Source organism: Pavona decussata, unplaced genomic scaffold (genome assembly GCF_977016875.1).
Source record: "Pavona decussata unplaced genomic scaffold, jaPavDecu1.1 SCAFFOLD_3, whole genome shotgun sequence".
In the NCBI taxonomy this organism is placed as follows: domain Eukaryota; kingdom Metazoa; phylum Cnidaria; class Anthozoa; order Scleractinia; family Agariciidae; genus Pavona; species Pavona decussata.
The window spans coordinates 293,278-312,443 of NW_028145427.1; the positions used below are offsets into that span (position 1 = coordinate 293,278).

Consider the following 19,166-nt stretch of genomic DNA (forward strand, 5'->3'; position numbering starts at 1 on the left):
AGTTACCGTACTATTTATCCTCCACTTGCCATATTCCCGGTCACAGAATCCAAAAAAAAAAAAGAGGCCCACATTGTAGATGGAGTAAACGGTTCACGCAATCCACCGTACGGGAAAAGATGGCGGCTTAAAATTTTACGAGAATACCTGGCGAACCTCAAAAAGCTATTAGTCACACAGAAATTCATCCCTGTACCAACAACATTGTGTATGCTAGGTTTGAAGTTTTTGGGACTTTTCTGTAAGTTTTTTTTAGCGTTTTTAGGGTTTTTCTACGCTAACCGAAATAAAGGTAAATGTACCAGTCACCATCTTTTTCGTTTCGGTGGATTAGCTTGATACCAAGATTTAGCAAACATTGGGAAGCCAGCACCTTGAAATTCGGTTTCGAGGTGTCAAAGAGTATCAAGTCTACAAAATTTCAAGGGAACTTTTAAGGCTGAATTTAAATACATCTAACATTACTTCCGCACTAAAACTGGGTTTGGGTCAGTATTAAGTCAAGATTAACTGGGTACGATTTTATGTTTAAAAAGTGGGTTCCAGTTATAAGCTGTAATTTGTATTTAATTTTTCCTCGTAGCATCAAATTCCATCATATAATTGCTGAATGATAGCTGTAGACTTTTCCAAAGTTTCATAGCCATAGCATTAAAGCTAAAGAAGCTATGACCCAAAGTTGAAATAACCACCGGTACCACCTCAAAGTTCACAGGAGGCATTTCTCAGTATTGAACTACTAACTCTTATTAGCACTCAAAAATTTATACTTTGTATATCATTTTGATTTGTCATCAATGAATGGTTGACCGTGAAGGACTAGAAGATAACCTTGCAGGAACTAGGCAAAGGAAAAAGAAACTTTATTCGAAAAGGAAGACATTTACATTAGCGCGCACATTTTTACAAAATTGACATAAGTTTTCCGAGATCAGAATCCTTTTTTCTATTCACTGGCGGGAGTTTTCGGTGCAAACTGGCCCAATGCGTTTTCAACGTTTTAGCTTTCAAATTATTCAAAATCCAATTTGTCGTAGTGAACATTTGTGCACTTAAAATAGCTTTTCGGGGGCGAAATGGTTTCTGCAGTTTTGAGAAACGCGCACCGGAATGTTTATTGTTATGAGTTTCTGGTATGTGCGATATCGTTGAATGCTGGTTAATTTCTGCAACGTTGCATTCAACAAAATATCAAATTGAAGCCTTAGTCTAATCTCGTACCCAGATCTCCCACGGTCAGATCTCGAGATTCCCGTACCGACTGAGATTTGGTACGAGATTAGCCTTAGCCTTCCTTGCGGAACGGGCGTGACTACTTATTCCTGTCTTTTCTTTGAATTTAGTTTGGAATTTGTATATTTAGTGCAAGATGGCACCAAATTATCACTTCAAGTAAGCCAAAATCCTATGTAGTTTTTGCACCAGCCCTGTAGGAAATTTAAACAATGGTTTAGTTTGTTTCCTCGTGAGAGGGGGAGGAGGTATTACAACGAACTCGACGGATCTCAAACGAACTTAGTGGAATAAGGAAATGGAGACCGCACGAGGCAAAGAAAAAAAGTCAGAGTTAATTCTCTTATCCATTATTTGTGTCCTTAGTGCTAGCGGTACAACAATCATTTCTATCCTTACCGGCCACGTTATTATCACCTACAACTTTCTCCGGTCTGGCCTCGTAGCTCAGTCGGTAGAGCAACGGACGATCAAATCCGGAAGTCGTGGGTTCGATTCCGGCCGAGGTCGTGCGGGGTTTTCCATTTCCATTCTAGAGCCAACGCTTGGTGGGAAGTTTTTTTTGGTTCACCACAGAATTAATTCTCTAATCCATCATTTGAATTTCAAAAGACACAAGCCACATTCCCTACTTTATTAGCCACTTCAAAATACACGAGAAAAGTTTACCTCTACATTAAAAAATACGAAGGAGCGCTGAAGCGCTGAAAGGCAAATCGTTTGCCCTGACTTTAGAAAGAAGCAATGTTATTACATCTAACAAAGTGAGCCAATCCAAAATCGATGACTACTGATTCCCGTGTCTTGTTTCTTGATCGGCGGACAAATAACATCTTCAATCTGATTGGCAAATGCTTCTCGGGGTGCCAATCAATGAGTATGACGCTTTCAAAGCCATTGCAAAACACACGTCAGAGAACTCTGCAGAGATCCGGTTACAATCCACAATTAATGGCTGTTTTTCTTATTAATTTGCTGGAATGTGGACCTTGTTGTTACCTGGGGCATAGGTGGCTTCAGCCGCTTTTTAATATATCAAAGACACCAAAGTTGGTGACAAGCAAGCTCTATTTGAGTCAGCCGCGAGAGGACTGGGGCCACAATCCTCTCGCGGCTGACCTAATAGAGAGCCGCAGCCTAGGTCCCAAACTCCAAGGAAAAATGCTTGGGATTCATCCCCTCTTAGGAGATCATCAGTCCGCCCATGGCTATAAGGCAAAAAGAGAGGTGTCGATAAGCAACGTAACCGTACATAACCTTTTAATCTGCAGATACATAACTAATTTTCAAATTTCGAGTGCAAGGTAAAAGCAAAAAACGTTACAACACAAATACAAACACGTTCTCACCCTAATGACAGTGCCTTTAATTTAATAATTATTGTTGTTGCCAGATCTAAGAAGCTTACTTAATGTTTTACTTTCATCCAGCTTTTTCTCTCACGCTCAGCACCAGCTCCTCTCGTCCACCTGGCACCAGTTTTAGTAACATCTAAACCTGAATCTAAATCTAAACCTGAGTAACATCTAAACCTGAAGAAGGCTGGTTTGGCCAGCCGAAATATTGTTTTAAAATATATTACGTTGTGTCAGCTTTGCAGTAGTCTTTGGACTTCTCATCGACCAGTTTTAGTGTCTGCTATTCTTAGCAATATTTCCAAACGCTCCACAAAAAGTGGATCTCCCTAAGGTAGGACTAAATTACCTACCATACTGTTGCCATGGAAAGTTCCTAATGAGTTAAATCGTCATATCTTGGAAACCTTCCAAAGAGAAGTTGTTTGGCAACATCTTTTTCTATTTAAAAGGTTTTCAAGATTTTCGAGTCACAACCATATTTGTCAAGCCACGTGATTAAAACAGAAAAAAAGGCCTAAAACTCAAACAGCGTTCAAGAGTGAAAATAGACCATTTCCGATATATTAAAATTCTAGCTTGGCTTCGAGGCTTGGGGGAATAAAATAAAATAAATTAATTATTCATCTCTGAACCTCCGAGTTGCTGTGGACATCACTATGAAAGCGAGGCTAAGTGCAAAACTTTTCATATGAAAATTAGTTTTGTTTGCATATGAATGAAGATTAATTTTCATAACAAAAACTTTGCACTTAGCCTCGCTTTCACAACGAGCAACTCGGAAATGGCTTATTTCTGTTGTTTTATTTCCCCAAGCCTCGTAGCCAAGCTAGAATTTTAATATATCGCAAATGGTCTACTGAAAACAGTGCCGATAGTTAAAGATTGCCAACGTGCAAAACGTAACGTATCGATTTTTCGAAATTTGAATTTTTATACAAGTTAGGATGTCATGATCAAGTAGTGGCAGTTCTATTATTTATAAAAAAAAACAGTAAATGCTTACGTCATGCTATAAAGAAGGCTGGAACATCTCTGACTCGGAAAAAAACGGAACGGTATCCTCCTTTCTATCGAGCTGGGGACTGGCACTAGTTACATACGTGTAATGGCGATGTTAAAAATCCATCAATGTTCAAACTCACACATTTCACCAATAAAGCGCTACAAAACACTGCAAAACGATACCATCTCCAAACATCCCCTAGTAAACAACTCTTATGCTATAGTGAAGCCAGTGCTGCTAAGAATTTTAAAAATTGCCAACATTTGGACCCGGGAACCCCCTAAATCAACAAGCCGCGAACTACAACTTTGACAAAATTTTGACACAATACGGACACAACTCCTGTGTTCACTTCAGAGGGTGGGTGTCCAGTCGTACCGTAAAGTGTCGAACGAAAGCCCCCCCCCCCCCCCCCCACAAAAAAAAAACTGAGAGGAGCACCCTTCCGATGATAAGCCCTTCGGAATATCAGGAATGACCTTAGACCGTGAATTAGTGCTCAAGCTTCAAGCAACTCTCACAATTTTCTAACGCAAACATTCTCCAATGATACACCCACCAGAAAATAATCAAGTTAGTCCATAGAAAGGATATATACCCAGGGCTTTATCGGGATTTTTACGGCGATGACTAAAGGAGTGTTCCTAACTCGAGGCCATGTTGCAGTGATCTCTCCTTTATACAGAAGACACTAACAAGTGCCTCCTTCTGTTTCTGCGCATACGTTCTACGTATCTCAGGATGGTCTGACATTTATAATCAGTCGAGAAAAAACAGATCTTAGTAAGGGTTATTGATATCCAAAAAAGATTGGGACTGCCGTGCACTTTTTTCTTAAAACCTCAGTTGTCTCTGACAAATACATGATTACCCCCAATTTTCTTTTTGGATTCCAGAGGGCCTTGCTAAGTTCTGCTTTTTCCACATCGTTATGAACTGTGCAAGAATACCTCTGTATTAGGAGGCACCGACCTTAAGCATCCAATAAACCACGATTAGACAGGATTTGACAAAACGGAGTTTAAACTGGTAAACACAAACGTTTTATCGTCGTTTATCATAAATCCCGGTGAGAAGGCACATTACAAAGAAGAACGGAAAAAAGTAAACGAAAAAAAAAAAAAAAACATTAACTATATCGACCTGTCTACAGGTACGTTTAGGTCGATTGTAAATGCTCCAAAAGGTAATATGCTTCCCACCAGTTTAAAATACACAAAACCAATAACACAGTCACATACAAGACAAAATAAACATTTACAGTGCACGGCGAAAGAACCGCTTAATGGAAGCATGGCCTAACAGCCATCTAAGTTTAAAACACAAAAGAGGAAGTTTTCGATAACACTGACTAACTACTCTTAATACTGATGGTTAAATGCTATTTGTCTATCCCTTCATTTGTTGCCTGTTACTACAAAAAAAATACAACACCTGATGACTTGTATTCAAGTGGCCTTGCCACCAGTTTTGTCCCATGCCGTGCACGATGCAGCCAAACAAAAGTCAGAAAACGCTGGAAGATTTTGGGTGATAACAGACAAAGCCCTGTTTTTATTACACTGGACCGGGTTGTTCAAAACCCGATGAAGCTAATCCTGGGTTAACGTGAACTTCGATCGGAGCTTTATTGCTAATCAGTAAGGATGATTCCAAAGATTTTTGTCCCTCAGTTTTGACTTAGACTTTTCTTTACCATTAGCTTAAACTAAGCTTTGAAAGAATTTTTAAGGAGCGAGATGAAAACTTCGGCTAACTTTTAATCGGGGATTAGCGTAAATCGGCTTTCGAACAACCAGGCCCTGTTTTCAAGCTGAAATATGCGCGTTCGTCTTGGCTCACCGTTGTTTCCAGCAAGACAACCCCTCGCATGCCTCAATACTTATTGCTGTTTCCCGTCAAAAACACGGCATGGAAAAAAAAAACAATTTATGCAATACTTCCTTGCGAATACGCGTGACTTGGTTTTTCGTTAACGAACTAACGGCTCGTTTGTGTAGTGAAAAATCAAGTCATTCGTGAGAAAACTCTATCCCGGAAAACATGGCTAAGAAGAGTATGTATTAATTGTACGTCATTGCAATTTATAAAGCGTGTTTTAAGGGCCAATAATGGTAGAAATATTGCCCGATATTCAGCGATCTTTGACTTCTCTCCTAACTCGCTTGGATAGACGCCCGAACACCAATCCGCCAACAAAAATAAGCGCCAAACAAGTCGCGAAAATGATGAAGAAGTAGTTCTTGGACGGGGATGCGATGACGAATGCTGCAAGGTCGCCAAGGGATTCTCCAGGGACAGCCTGTTAACAACAAAACCACAAAGAAAGCAAGTGTGAAGACAGATGACTAAGAAATGAATCAAACGAGACCGAGGATGATTGTCATTGTTTTAAAACCAAGTTTTGGTTTATTACAATGAGAAAAAATTTACGATATTTTGGATCTACTGAAGAGTCATAGTCATGTATTTAAATTGAACAAATGGGCAGCTTATTTATCACTACCTCACCATGTTACGCCTTAAAACTTCGTTGTAGCGTTGCTACAATGGCTGTATAAAGTAGAAGCGGCTTTACTCTGTGCAACGATTCACCAATGCTGCAAAGTTGCTTTGAGAGAACTCAAACGGATACTTTTTTAACCATTGTTTCCAAAACCGATAAAAGTAATATTTTCCTGGAGTTCTCAGCAAAACAAAACGTGCTGAGACTTGAATTTCAATAAACTAAATTACGAGTTAAAAAAGGGTCACAGAGACCTGAATTTTAATGTTTCGATTAAGCAAAAATTGGATGAATGGAGTACACTGTTGAGTGCTCTTAATTTTTCCCCTGCTTCCCCTTTAAATTTTACACAACCCAGTCCAGCTACCATTACTCAAGGTTCAAACAGAAACGAGGAAAGAAAATTCCATGACTTTTCGATGAATTTTAAATTCAATTCCATGACCCCCAAAAAACTGACTGCCGAAGTGAACCGCTGATAAGAAGACTGGTGAAAACAAAGAGTAAAATGCTCCCCTGGATTAACGCAGACTTTTTCATATCCTCCCTTTCATGTCTGAAGACACAGACGAAATACTTCAAAACTCGGGCGTACCAACGTTTAAAACATCTGCCAGTTCAGGGAAACGTGGTCTTCAATGTGCCGAAGTACCATTACGGTAAGAAAAAAATAACAACCGATTCGTGCTATGTTTTAGTCCGATAGATAGCACAATTTTATGTTTTGCTCAAAACTCATGACTTGAAACAGGCTCCATAGCAGAGATGCTTATTGAGGGGTATGACTTTAGATGCAAGTTGAAATCATTTGTACCTTGACTGCTACTCCCCACATCCTCTGCCGCCCTTGCAAATGGAAATGGCATTCTTTGTCAAAACTGGCTGAGTTCGAGTCAAAAGCATCCACGAGACACTTGATTACTGTGGAAACAACGGAAGACCATTAATGTGCAGCAGAAATTTCAGCTACATAAACATGAATAATACTGAAAGGACTGACAGTCAGTTGGCTCACAAGCAATGGACATTCTGAAGACTAAAATCTAACCTCCTGATGGGAACCAAACCATGACTTTCTGTACCCCTATGGGGAGCTCTAACTAGTGAGCCGACTTCTGAAATTTAACTTGGTAATTAGAGCCAACCCTAAGTCTTCAGAAATGGTCACCCTAACACAAAGATTACCCTACATGTTTTTAAACTGGACCTTAAGGGGCCGATTACAGAACCTATCTGGTTCAGTCTGCCGAGGCGAGTTTCAGCTCGGAATTACATGGGGCCAGCCAGCCTGGCACTTTCTTAATTTAGACGTTGAATGAAAAATGGCTATCCAACGAGAATGGATCGAATGACTTTACATTTGTTTCTACTTATTGAATCTACAGATGGAAATCTCCGATGAAGTTCTAGGACAGCATTTGCCGAGGAGGAACTGGCCAAATTGTTTGATCTCAGACTAGACACAGAGTTTGCTCTTCCAACTATGTATAATCTAGTAGTTATTATCTTTTCCTGCTGATGGCTTGAACAGAAATGGATTACAATTTGAAAAATTTGTCACTTTCTTCCAAGTTCCTCCCGTGTGTTTTGGAGAAACTGCAAGAAACTGATTTATAGTTTGTTTTTCATTGGAGAAGTCATATTTTCCTCCCGGTGCGCTAAGAAGAATTGAATGTTAGAGAAAAAGGTTCTATGTTAGATGTTTGAAAAGCCTTGGTCGAAATACAACAAAATCTTCGTGACAGGAAAAATCAATTGACCCCATACAAGGAAAAATTAAAACGCGCAAAGGAAAAAAAAACTAACTGATCCAAAGAAAAAAGTATTTCATGCATAATGGCGTACACCTCAAAAACACACTAATAATTCATAAGCCCATTGGCCTATCAAATGGTCGATAAAACATCACGTGCAGTGGTTTTAAAACCCGATAAAACCTCCTCCTTATTAGTATGCAGTGTTTCACGATTTTCTCGTATGCTAATTTCCAACGTTCACAAAAGCATCATTGTTAGGAACTCTCTTGACACACGCTTTTCCAGGGATGTTTTTGAAGCCGTTCAAAAAACTCGCAGCACGTGTTTTATCGAGATATAAAACCACGAGGCGCATAAAACACTGCTGCTCGTGTTTTAAACATTACATAATTATTTGTAAAGCACCATAAAAATAATTACAAAACGTTAATGTATGATTTGTGATATAGAAAAACAATTAAGACACTTTTGACCAGAACGGGCTCCCATACGGGCTCCCATACGGGCTGGCCCGGTTATATGTTAAATGTGTGTAGCTTTGGTCAAAATACAGCAAAACAATAAACACGAGCTGTGGTTAAACTTACGGTACCTTTTCCTCTTCCAAATGGAATGCCTGAACAAAATCGTTTGACCTCCAAAGCACACGCGTTGTACAACACAGGATCTGACTGTATGTCTGTACGACCCTCCTTCATTTGCCGAAATACTTCCTATAAGAGCAAGACAAGAATAACGAACAATGAATGGCTGGAATTCTGCAATGGCAACTTACAATGGACATCAGTAGCTTTGACACGCAAAGGTGCGTGATTCTTTTTGTACGGAAGCGTTATCACTTAATTGTTTTAGTTTTACTTGAACAGACTGATTAATCGAGAAGTCATTTCACTGTAAGGAATTGAACAGTACTTTGCTGCGGTGCTGTTTGTTATGCTGTAGGAGGTGATTCTACCTTTCGAGTCTGTTGATGTGTGACTATCCAAATGAAAGCTAATGAACTTTTCTGAGATGTACTGTCATGGGATTTTTCTGATTCTTCATTAAAAAAAAATTCAGATTTAATTCCGGGTGGTTTACTCATACATGAATTGCTTGTACACTGATCTTCTCGAGATGATCCAGATCAGGATCAATGATCCAAGATCACTCAGATCATTGTGCATCAAAGGAACTGAGGAATCCACTCTGGGCAAGGATTCCTCGGTTCCTTTGATGCACAATCATCCGAGTGATCTTGGATCATTGATCCTGATCTGGATCATCCCAAAGGAACGCACCCTTATAGCGTATTTTATTCCAATATTTGTTAAATTTGCTTAGTTATGCTCTTTCATGTGAGAAACCATTTCTTTTCGAGAATCTCTGCTGACATTATTGTTCAGTTTTGCCTCATTAGAATATATCAAACGGTATCCTACGGACAAATTAACCATAAACTAAAAGCCCATGTCAAACTCGGTTGTCAGAGTGATTATCAGTGTGAGTATCAGGTCTCAGAGGAACTAGCTTGTAAAAACTGAGAAATTAATTCTACAAAGAATACTTAAAAAAAACAAAAAAAAAAAACAAAAACAACAACAAAAAAAAACGTCTAACATATCATGATCACATTTTTAGACCACTACGTTTGTTGAGCTCTTTCACTTTATAGAATGCATTCATTTATTTGTAAGTAGTCTTGTTGTTTATGCTACTTAATGTATGCTGATTAAGCTAAGAATGTAAACAAATATCAGCAATAAAATGTGAAATAAAACTGACATACCAGACGACACTTCTGGGATTTTATTGATCCTATATTACTTTTGAGGCATTCATCGACTCCAGATGGCGGCGACTCTTGACAAAACCTTTTGATCTGATCAAGAAATAACAGAAGACATCATTCATTTCACATGAACGATAACCAAAGAAAAATACAACACTGATGCAGCAACTGTCATACCGCAACCATCTGATACTGCCATGTGTTGTTTGAAACAAGTGTTCTGATGCTTTGATACAAATTAACCCTAAAAGCCCCAATATCAACAAGTATAATCTCCCTTACGGTACTACATATACAGTCGAACCTGTATTAAGCGGCACCGTATTAAGCGGTCAGTTCTCAAAGTCCCGAAAATTACTTCCCTTAATTACTGTAATCCTGACCTGTATTAAACGGTCACCTCTATTAAGCGGTCGCGGACACCCAAAACTAAGTCCCAACAAGCTGATTTCTATTGTCTTGACCTGTTTTAAACGGTCACTTTGTAACAGGAAACCACTTAAATATGGTAACAAATAGCGTGCCAGGCAATTGAGTTTCTAATGAGCCGCAAAATCGCGGCGTTAATGTTTTACTGGTCCGTTTCAATACCATGCTCTCCTTTGTCATACCATTTTATCGCCGAACTTTCTTAATCAAGTTAGTGATGTATTCTGTACAACCTGTATTAAGTGGTCAACCTGTATTAAGCGGTCACTTAGCCATTCCCCGAGGGTGACCGCTTAATACAGGTTCGACTGTATTTCTTGTTACTAGATGGGAGAATTTGTTTAAAATCAAGAATCTCATCTTTGGTGATTATTCCTTTAATCTCATGATCCTGCCCCCCGTTGTTCAAAGGGTGGATAACTTTATTCAGTGTATAAGTCGCTATTCAGTGGATAAAATGTACTCCAACTAATACATTTTATCCGCTGAATAGTTATCTGTTCTTTGAACAACTGGCGCCTGTGAATGTCTGATGAAGTTGTGATGTTGTGAGAAGAAAAATTAGCTGCTGATCATAGACTGCAAGCAGTCCCTTTCTGGTCAGTCGAGATGGTGTACCCTTCCGCTCGTTCGCTCTAGTTTTTTTTCCCGCTCGGCTATTTCACGTGACCTCTCGACTATCCAGAAAGGGACTGCTTGCAGTCTATGCTGATCACTAGGCACTGGTCTGTCAAAAGACGAGATGCTAACTGGGAAGATATCAGGACCAGTTTTATGAATTTATGGATCTTCAGCCTCATCTACCCATCACCAGTCGTCCTGGCACATTGTTGAATGGACATCACCCATTGAACTGATTGGAATGACGTGCCCAGGACAGTCCCAAGCCACCAAATTGCTGGCTATGAACGATTTGGCCTGGGGATGAGACTGATGAACGTTTACTACTTGTAAAGTCAAACCTCCTATAAGCAAACAACCTTCAGACCTCATTCAAGTGTCTGTTGGTACAGTGTAGGTAAACAATGTTGTGTGTCACCTCAACCAAGTGATTGCTAATGGGAGGGGTCTGCCTGTTGGAACTGTCCACAAGCAGACGTCCAACTGTCTTATATGTTTGATTGAGCAACGCAGGGGCTTGAAGGGGTAAGCGAAAAAAAAAATGCAGGCTTGAATGGCTTCCCGATACTGTGTAATGCTCTTGCCAACTGAGCTATTCATTTGTGAATATGTAAAATAAGAAGTTTCATCTACAGTTGACATCATGGGTATGCTCATTAAGGCTCTGTTGTGTATTTCAGCAGGAAAATAATCACTGCTGCACAATTTGCCGGAGAAAACTAAGTTATTGTTGATAGTTTAAACATTTCTTGTGTTTAACTATCATGAAACCACCTGGTTACAGATCCATTTTTGAATTGTTGTTGCCACTCATTTCGTGGGAAAGACGTCGTAGGCATTGTCCAGTTGGCTACAAGTTTCATTGGAGATATTGTGGTGAAATATTTTTGGCTCCTGGGTGCCCAATCCATGTCACTTTTACATGTACCTTTTCTCTGCTTTCCACAATCTCAGTGTCTTACATGTACGTCCTAGACATTGCAGGGCTGTACAGGATCATGCTGTTGCCAGCATTCACAATAACCAACTTTCCACCCCAGCCATGCCAAAGCATACTCACCTCATCTTTGCACTCCTTTACCAGCCTGGCATCCATTCTGTAGTCATGTGCTGCCGCACGCATGAGCTTTAAGGTGAAATCTCGGCATTCATCCGAGAGTTGCTAAAAATTAATTTTTACAAAAATGTTATACAACAAGACAACACATTTTTTACACTGTCTATATTGTCCTTGATGACCCAGATACAGTGAACTTTTCAACACCCATGAATCTTCCAGCTAATCCTAAATGCTGTGGGTACTCTCATAAAATATGTCATCAGTCATACCTTACCTTGTGCCTCCAACTGGCAAAAATATGGCCATCCAAAGTAACTAGTACCCAGACACCCCTATCTTTACAGTTAAGGTTACCCTCCTTAATTTTTTCAAAAAGATGTAAACCATCCAACTGTAAGTAACCCTTACCAACAGCCTTCTTTGTTTACCCGTTGATAAAATCCTATTCACACAGTTAAGTAAGGCACTTATCTGGGTGTTGTCGTTGTTGTTGTTACTATCATCATCATTGTTATCATTACCATTCAAAAGGGAAGTAGTGGCATATTTTTGTTGTGGAAACTACTGACCTAACAACTACTAGGACAAATTATAATTAATAATATTGAGGCATAATTCCATTTTCAGGTAATGAAACAGAGGTTTTACAAAAATCCTTTTCAGTAGAAAGCTAAGAAACTCACAGCCAAAGAACACTTACGTCATAATGCTTCTTGAGGCATGCTATAATTTGACCTTCCCCTTCAGGAATTTGCTTGCAAAATTTACGTATGTCTGCCTTGCAGAAGTTAAAGAGCTCTGGATTAAGCTTCACATCTAAAACAGAGAAGGGATGTCACACAATCACTTTACGTACACAAAACTGTCACACAATACTAAATTGACTAAGGGGTCCAGCACCGCCACAGCTTATCCTGGTTTCCATAGTATGAAACATCTTGCAATACTGCTACTCCACCCTGGATGGAATGCTAATCTATTGCAGGCCTGCCTACACCAAACAGTATTTCACCGGTACCAATTTATACACCTTGGTGAAGGGAGACAATGTGGAACAAAGTTTCTTGTCTAATGAAACAACACAGTAATGAAACTAGGCCTGAACCAGTGACCCTCTGGAGGGTTGTCACCTTGGTATGGATTTTAACATTACTTTTTGCCCCCAGGGTAGCAAATTTGACATGTTTTTAGTCTAGTAAAAGTAAAGCTAGAGGGAGAAATTGGCATTCAATAATTGCCTGGATGACTCCTCTTCTGAAAATGTCAAATTCCCCTTGGTCTGCCCCCCCTCCACCCCAACCCAGCCTCTGGTTGAAATTGATAGGTACATAAAAAATGAAACTATACTTCTTCATAATAAGATTGGCCAATGCTACAACTTTAAATTTCCATTTCTTTAAAATAATGTCAATAATAGCTGCAAAGTAAGCTATTGTTTTGGGGGATTATAACTACCATAGGTGTAGAGAAAGGAGTTTCTCCTTTTTTCTTTAACTCAAATTTGATTTTTATCAAAGCCATAAGTTATTTCCCTGTAATGTCTTAACATGAATTATGAATAACACCCATCAGGAGAGCAGTTCTCAAAACTCACAAAAATACTTTGGACTTAAAAACATATTTTACATGTACACTGGCATTGTCTATAACCAGAAATTCTATTTTTTAACAATTTTGAAAGCTTAATAAGTGCTAATAACTTTACAATCAATTATCTGCCTTATCTGTTATCTTAAGAAACACATTGGGGTGAAAAAATACTTTTTGGAACCAAAAACTCTTCCACTCACATGAACCTAGTTTAATGGCCTTAGCTCCCACGAGTCTCAGTTGTAGAGCATCCGAACTAGTTACCATAAGGTCTTAGGTTCAACCCCTGTTGGGAGAACTCAGATTTCCTTTTTCCAAGCATGCCTGTGTCACTGACTGATAAAATCCATCTATCAAGTCTTCTGGTCCTGTGCCCTAGGACCTTTCCCCAATGACCCCTCCTTCCCACTCAAATGCCCCAACACCACTCCCTAAACCCCCCACCCTGGGCACCCCTAAGGGTTATACCCATAATAACATTTGCAGCTGTACACAGTGTTGAAGAGCTTCTACCTTGAGCCTGCCTTATCTGTCTTTTGGTGATCATGTCTTTACAACTAAAACAAAACAAAAACCAACCTCCTTACACCACATGATATATTTAACAACTGGTATTAATCAAAGATAATGAAGTGCATTTAATGATCTGGATCCCAGGCTCTCCCTCCTTTCCCAAGGTGGTGATGATGTCATCCACCCCTGCAAAATCTGGGAGGGCGGGGGGGGGGGTTGCCAGATGCAAGTCCTAAGATCCATTTATTGTCCCATACAATCTCGACTCCAAACGCAATAAGGATGTGTTCTGAATAAAGCATCAAGTCGAACACAACTAGTCCAGGGACGCATGTTGGATATTTAACAAATCGACGGCAGTTTTCTATGGTCTATACTCTTATAGACCATAAAATGACGTCAAAAAATGTTCAAAACTCAAGTGGAACCACGAGCCGCAGGCGAGTGGTTTCACTGCCAAGTTTTGGACATTTTATGGCGTCATTTTATGGTCTATAAGAGTATAGACCATAGAAAACTGTCGTCGATTTGTTTTTTACAATAACATGGAAAATGTACGAGCAGAATTGGCTATTTTTTCGTTGAGAAAGCGCGCGTGTTACATCTGACGTCATTTTTATTGTCTGTACTCTTATAGACAATAGCTACGAGCCAATCAGCGCGCGGGAATTTGGACAGTTATTGTAAAAGAGATGATAGATGGCCAACTAGGTGCTGGCTATAATTATCTCATATCCGACAAGTGTGAGTGGAATAATTGTCGTTGTATAAAAAAAAAAATTAAGAAATATTGCTAGATCTTGCTGATTTTGCTTTACTAGAATAACCAGAATACAATTTCATGGTCTCTATTTCTCAGGCATGGTTTAATGGCTCATTTACCATGGCCATTAAGCCAATCAAATCCCTGGAATAGCATTATAAAATGATCCAGTTTTTACTAAAAAGCAATAGCCATTACTTGAGATGAAAAATGAATGGATATTTGCCTGAAGAGTTGTCTGCTCCAAGATGCCACCAGTTTTTCAGAAGGGAAGCTTAAGAGAAAATGTGAGCTTTGAGGGACACTGAATTAACAACTAAGGACAAGGATTTGTGCATATTTTTAAAGCCAAATAAAAAGGTATTTGAGTTATTTCCCTCAAATTATTTCGCGTAGGATGTTGATCATCTTGCCTGTTAATCTAATGATAACATGACTATTGTGCCTTGTCTTGTTCAAAGCACTGAACACATCACATTTTTCACGGTTTAGCTTGGAACCACTTACCTTTGCTCCATTTTTGGATCATTTTTGTTCTTTTTGAGGCATCCAAATAGCTGTGAAGGTTTTTGCACCTCACTGCAAAACAACTGTAAACAAGAAATAGAAGAAATATATATATATTATTGTTACTTCTTCTCCCAAGTTCTATCATATAACTGCTGTACTCTGAGAACTCCACTGTTTGCCAGTGAGATTCCAATTTCTTTTAAGATACTTTTAATTGTTTGGAAGACTTGGCTTTGTCAGTCACTCAAATAATGGAATTTTACTACACTTCCCTCATGTGAAAATGTTGCAATCCTTTGGTGATGAGTCTTAATAAAATGAACAGTGTAAAACTTGCATTGTGATTGGTGGAGCGGAGTTTGTGACTAGAGTATAGACACAAGAATGACGACATCGAGTGGCATGACCGGTGCACATGATCAGAGTCTAGAGTCCAGCCAGAGTGACTGGTCAACAAAGTTTTGCAAACCGTTTTTGCGATTAGCAGACAAACAAAGGCAAATTTTCGCAAGAAAGGAAAACTGTCCAATGAAAAATTGGGCAAAGACCGTTGAGAGTGACCTCAACCAAGGTGAAAAAAACTAGAACTTTGTTGTGATGTGAAAAGGAAGAAAATATTTGCCCAAATTTGTCGACGATAGATATCCCATAATGGCGAGAATAAATCGATCACAAATCACAGTGAAGCGACTGACATGCTGTAATATTTTGGGGGCAGAAATTCCTACTGGAATAAAGGTTAGTTTTGAAAATATTGTTAGTGAAATTCTTTCGGATTATACTCTAATTAAGAGGATCACAACTGCGTGTGTGTATAAATGGTCTTAAAGTTTGGTTGAACTTAGTTTTTGACTTAACTCAGACAACGTGATGCTCGCTTAGGAAATGTGGTCAAAAGTCTTGGTTATTGTATAAAACAAATAGATTTCATTTTGCTGTGGGTCTGTATACTCTTATAACACACAGGGGACATCAAAATGTGGTAAGAACAGCAGCCATGCTACTCGCCTGCAGCTGCATCAGGTTTTGAAGTCATCTGTGCATTATCAGAGTACAGATGCACAGCAAAATGAAGTCTATTTGTTAATTTGTTGCCATGTCTCCCACACTGTGGAATGGCTTACTTCTTGTGAAATGGAAATGTAGTTCACTTCAGCATTTTAAATCCTTACTAAAAACTTATCTCTTTAAATATTAGCTTTTGATGCCTAGTATTATTTTACTTTGTTTCACGCTGTAATGTGCCTCAGATCATTCAATGTTAAAAGGCACAATATCAGTTATATTAATTATTATAATTATTATTATATTCAATTCAACTACAGATCTGCAAAGATTTTCTATCAGGTTCTTGTTGCATTGTAATCTCAAATTATCACTCCTATAACAAGTTCCCTTCAGGGTCCACTTTTATAAAATCCCTTTGAGATTAGTCCTCAAACTGGGTTATGTTTCTAAGGAATTTTTCATTAAAATTAAACTCGCTTTACATTGTTGCTAAATAAAGAATCATATTGTAAGAATAACATTTGCAACAATAAAAGTGAGCACATATACAGTGCATGCATGTGACAATAGCAGACACACATACAGCAATCATTTTTCGGCATGATCTTTCCAGCTTGTAGTCCAATTCTGGGTCCTCCATTTCTTCCACCTGAAGCCAAAGAGCAATGATTTAGACTAAGGAAGCCATCAGTTTAAAATAATAAGTCACTTGATATATATTATGGTTTTCAACTTCACTGCCTAGAAATATCTTAATCAATTACTGTCCAATAGCTTTTAATTTATTGAATGGTCCCTCCCAAGATTTCATCCACAGTCTCAAAACTTATTTATAACCACTATGCAAAGCATAAAAAACAGTGCTTCATGAAAGTATGGCACAAGAACTTTCATTTGAAAGGTTGAAAGGCCATACTTTCAGATTTCATCCACATACATTTTAATAGAACCACCCTGAATAAAGCATCAAGCACCACATGTAGTAAAATGCACCACAGGAAAGTGCTGCTCAGTGGCTTTCATTTGAATGGTTACACCTTAGGATTTCCCACAAACTTAAAAGTTAGAACCACCCTGTACAGCGTAACAAACAGCACCACAGGAAAGTACTGCTCAGTAGTTTTCATTTAGATTTTGTCCATAGACTCAAAGTTACCGTAGTTTGTACAGCATCACAAACAACACCACAGGAAAGTACTGCTCAGAAGCTTTCATTTGAATGGTCAAATACTCAAACTTAAAGATTTTGTCTACAGCCTCAATAAATTAGAACCACCTTGTACAGCATAACAAACAGCTCCAAAGGAAAGTACTGCTCCGTAGCTTTTACTGGAATGGTCATACTTATGTCTAGCACTTTGAATGTCCACAGACTTACAACAACATAATAAACTCCACCACAGGAAATAACTGCTCAGTAGCTTTCATTTGAATGGGTACACTTTAGCATTTCATTGACAGAACCACATTTTTTTATTCCATAGACTCAAAAGGTAGAACCACATTGTAAAGCGTAATGAACACCACCAAAGGAAAGTACTGCTCAGTAGCTTTCACTTGAATGGCCACATTTTAGGATTTCATCCCCAGAAACAAAAGTTAAAACCACCTTGTACAGGATAATAAACAGCACCAAAGGAAAGTACACTACTGCTCAATAGCTTTCAATTGAATGGTCACACTTTAGGATTTCATCCACATAGTGCGCCCCACTGTCCCCTCCCACCCAAACTATAGCTTTCAAATGAACCTCATCTACAAATTTAATAGAAAAAAAGCAGTGCTAATCTAAGATGAATTTGTTATATCTAAACTTTGCAGTTTTGTCGTTAACAATAAAACCCACATCCCTCTAAATTCCTGGTGTTATAATCAAAACCTTTTCACCCTCCTACCTCACGTTCAAAAAGCTTGTCATGGCAAGGCTGGGTCAACTCTTCTCTGTTGTCTTTGAGGCACTCAAGAACCTACAAATGACACAAATCTTTAAATAGAACAATAATAAGCGTAAATATTCCATAACTCTAATGCAGAAACCATGAATGATCTAATTAGCAAATCACTCTATCAGAACAAATGACTAGCAGCTTGCCTCAGTTTGTTGGTTTCATTGTCTCAACAAACAAAAGGTTTCTTTTGTTTCTCGATCAACAAACGATTTCCACAAGGCACCAACAGCAGAAACTTGGTTTTTTGCATACGTTATTTCTCAAAAACGAAGTGGAAACCAGCACAAAAAAAATCCAGAGCAATGTTTATTAACTGAAATGAAGTCCACATACCAAATTTCAGTTACAGTACTTTTGAGAAAACCAAAAAATGACCAGAAATCTAAGAGGACGTTCTTGCCCCAGAATCCTTCAATTATTAGTGAGGTCAGTACTCTGATTCACAGACACCATTTTCCGGACAATTTTAGGTACTGTTCCATGGAGAAGTATTAAAATTGTCCAGTAAATGACAGAAGTTTAAATTTCCTGCTATTGTTCCTGAGTAACAAAAAATCTTACCTTTGCTTGGCCATAACTGGTGTCTTGGCACAATTTTTCAATGTCATTCATACATACTGCAATTATGACAGGATCCAGCCTAATATCTTCAGACTGAAAACAAGAAGAGACATTGATTAAAACATCACATGTGGAAATCTGTCCTTGGAGTTAAAGAACAACAATTTACTCCACTGGGAAATGCAGAGTTTGACACTAACACTTGCCTGCTTGCCCTGGGCAAGTAAAATGATTCAATGGGCAAGAAAAACTCTGATAAAACTTGCCCAATCGAGCAACCAGATGTTTTGTTCCTGTCCAGCAAGAAATTAAGACAAGACACTTGTTACCTAAGCTCGGGATATTTGATCCCCGTAGACGGATAAAAGAAACATAGCTTGAACAAGATACGACCACAAGAATATGATTGCGAACCACTGCGCATGAAACTAAATATTGTATTCTTCGTGGCCGCCATGATTTCTGTCACGCACATAGGGAATAAAACAAAAGAAATTTACAGTCGAACCTCCACTAACGGCCACCTCTCCACAA

The 19,166-nt window shown here is 38.8% G+C and overlaps 1 protein-coding gene and 1 long non-coding RNA gene across 2 annotated transcripts in view; both read right to left on the minus strand.

Moving 5' to 3' along the window:
- The window catches only part of LOC146489735 (uncharacterized), a 213,204-nt gene that overhangs the window by 137,286 nt on the left and 56,752 nt on the right, over positions 1–19,166 (minus strand). The gene's annotated exons all lie outside the window — the stretch shown is intronic.
- The window catches only part of LOC146489742 (Golgi apparatus protein 1-like), a 31,984-nt gene continuing 17,417 nt past the window's right edge, over positions 4,600–19,166 (minus strand). Inside the window, exons 19-29 of the mRNA XM_085092926.1 lie at positions 18,633–18,725; positions 18,018–18,089; positions 16,706–16,771; positions 15,112–15,194; positions 13,842–13,885; positions 12,439–12,554; positions 11,739–11,840; positions 9,626–9,718; positions 8,450–8,570; positions 6,915–7,021; positions 4,600–5,896 (exon numbers count right to left, since the gene is read on the minus strand). Coding sequence (XP_084949052.1) covers positions 5,729–5,896; positions 6,915–7,021; positions 8,450–8,570; positions 9,626–9,718; positions 11,739–11,840; positions 12,439–12,554; positions 13,842–13,885; positions 15,112–15,194; positions 16,706–16,771; positions 18,018–18,089; positions 18,633–18,725 — 1,065 coding nt within the window. The 3' untranslated portion in view covers positions 4,600–5,728. The remainder of the gene's footprint in view (positions 5,897–6,914; positions 7,022–8,449; positions 8,571–9,625; positions 9,719–11,738; positions 11,841–12,438; positions 12,555–13,841; positions 13,886–15,111; positions 15,195–16,705; positions 16,772–18,017; positions 18,090–18,632; positions 18,726–19,166) is intronic.